The following is a 549-nucleotide window of genomic DNA, read 5'->3' on the forward strand; positions in this document are numbered from 1 at the left end:
ATCAGAGCAAAGGTAACATCTGAACACTATAATTTGACATTGCAACATTTTCTTGTATGATATTGCATAGAATATACACAAAATCACATTCAGAATATATGCTTTCTGTTGATGTTTTGAAACTGAATTAAACGTGCAGAACCTCGCTGTGGAGTTGCCCTTGTGACTGAGGGACCTACTGACCATCCAGCCCCAGAGAGAGGTTCCCCGTCTTGCCCCCCTCCTATTGCTGAAGACCCACCCGTGGAGAGAGGAGGTGACAGTGAGACCGAGAGTGATGCTGACGACCTGTAAATATCTGTTGCATCTCACCTCTTGACAATGACAGCAAACATTTACATTACAATATTTAAAAAAAAAAAAAGGCTTTGTAAGGACATGTAATATACACATATTATGGGAAAAATATTTTTATTAAAAAAAAATCACAATAATTGTTATTTTTTACATTTTGCTTACTGTTTTTGATGCAAATCTCTGTTCCTCTTATTTTTATATTTTTTTAAAAGTTTTTTCCCAGCTCAAGACACTGCTCCATTCACCAGCCCA

The 549-nt window shown here is 36.8% G+C and overlaps 1 protein-coding gene across 1 annotated transcript in view; it reads left to right on the forward strand.

Annotated features, from left to right (window-relative positions):
* LOC107576194 (protein capicua homolog) overlaps positions 1 to 549 on the forward strand; it is a 19,797-nt gene that overhangs the window by 11,683 nt on the left and 7,565 nt on the right. Inside the window, exons 4-5 of the mRNA XM_016262428.1 lie at positions 140 to 290; positions 510 to 544. Coding sequence (XP_016117914.1) covers positions 140 to 290; positions 510 to 544 — 186 coding nt within the window. The remainder of the gene's footprint in view (positions 1 to 139; positions 291 to 509; positions 545 to 549) is intronic.

Source organism: Sinocyclocheilus grahami, unplaced genomic scaffold (genome assembly GCF_001515645.1).
Source record: "Sinocyclocheilus grahami isolate Dianchi unplaced genomic scaffold, SAMN03320097.WGS_v1.1 scaffold3326.1, whole genome shotgun sequence".
Taxonomy (NCBI): Eukaryota; Metazoa; Chordata; class Actinopteri; order Cypriniformes; family Cyprinidae; genus Sinocyclocheilus; species Sinocyclocheilus grahami.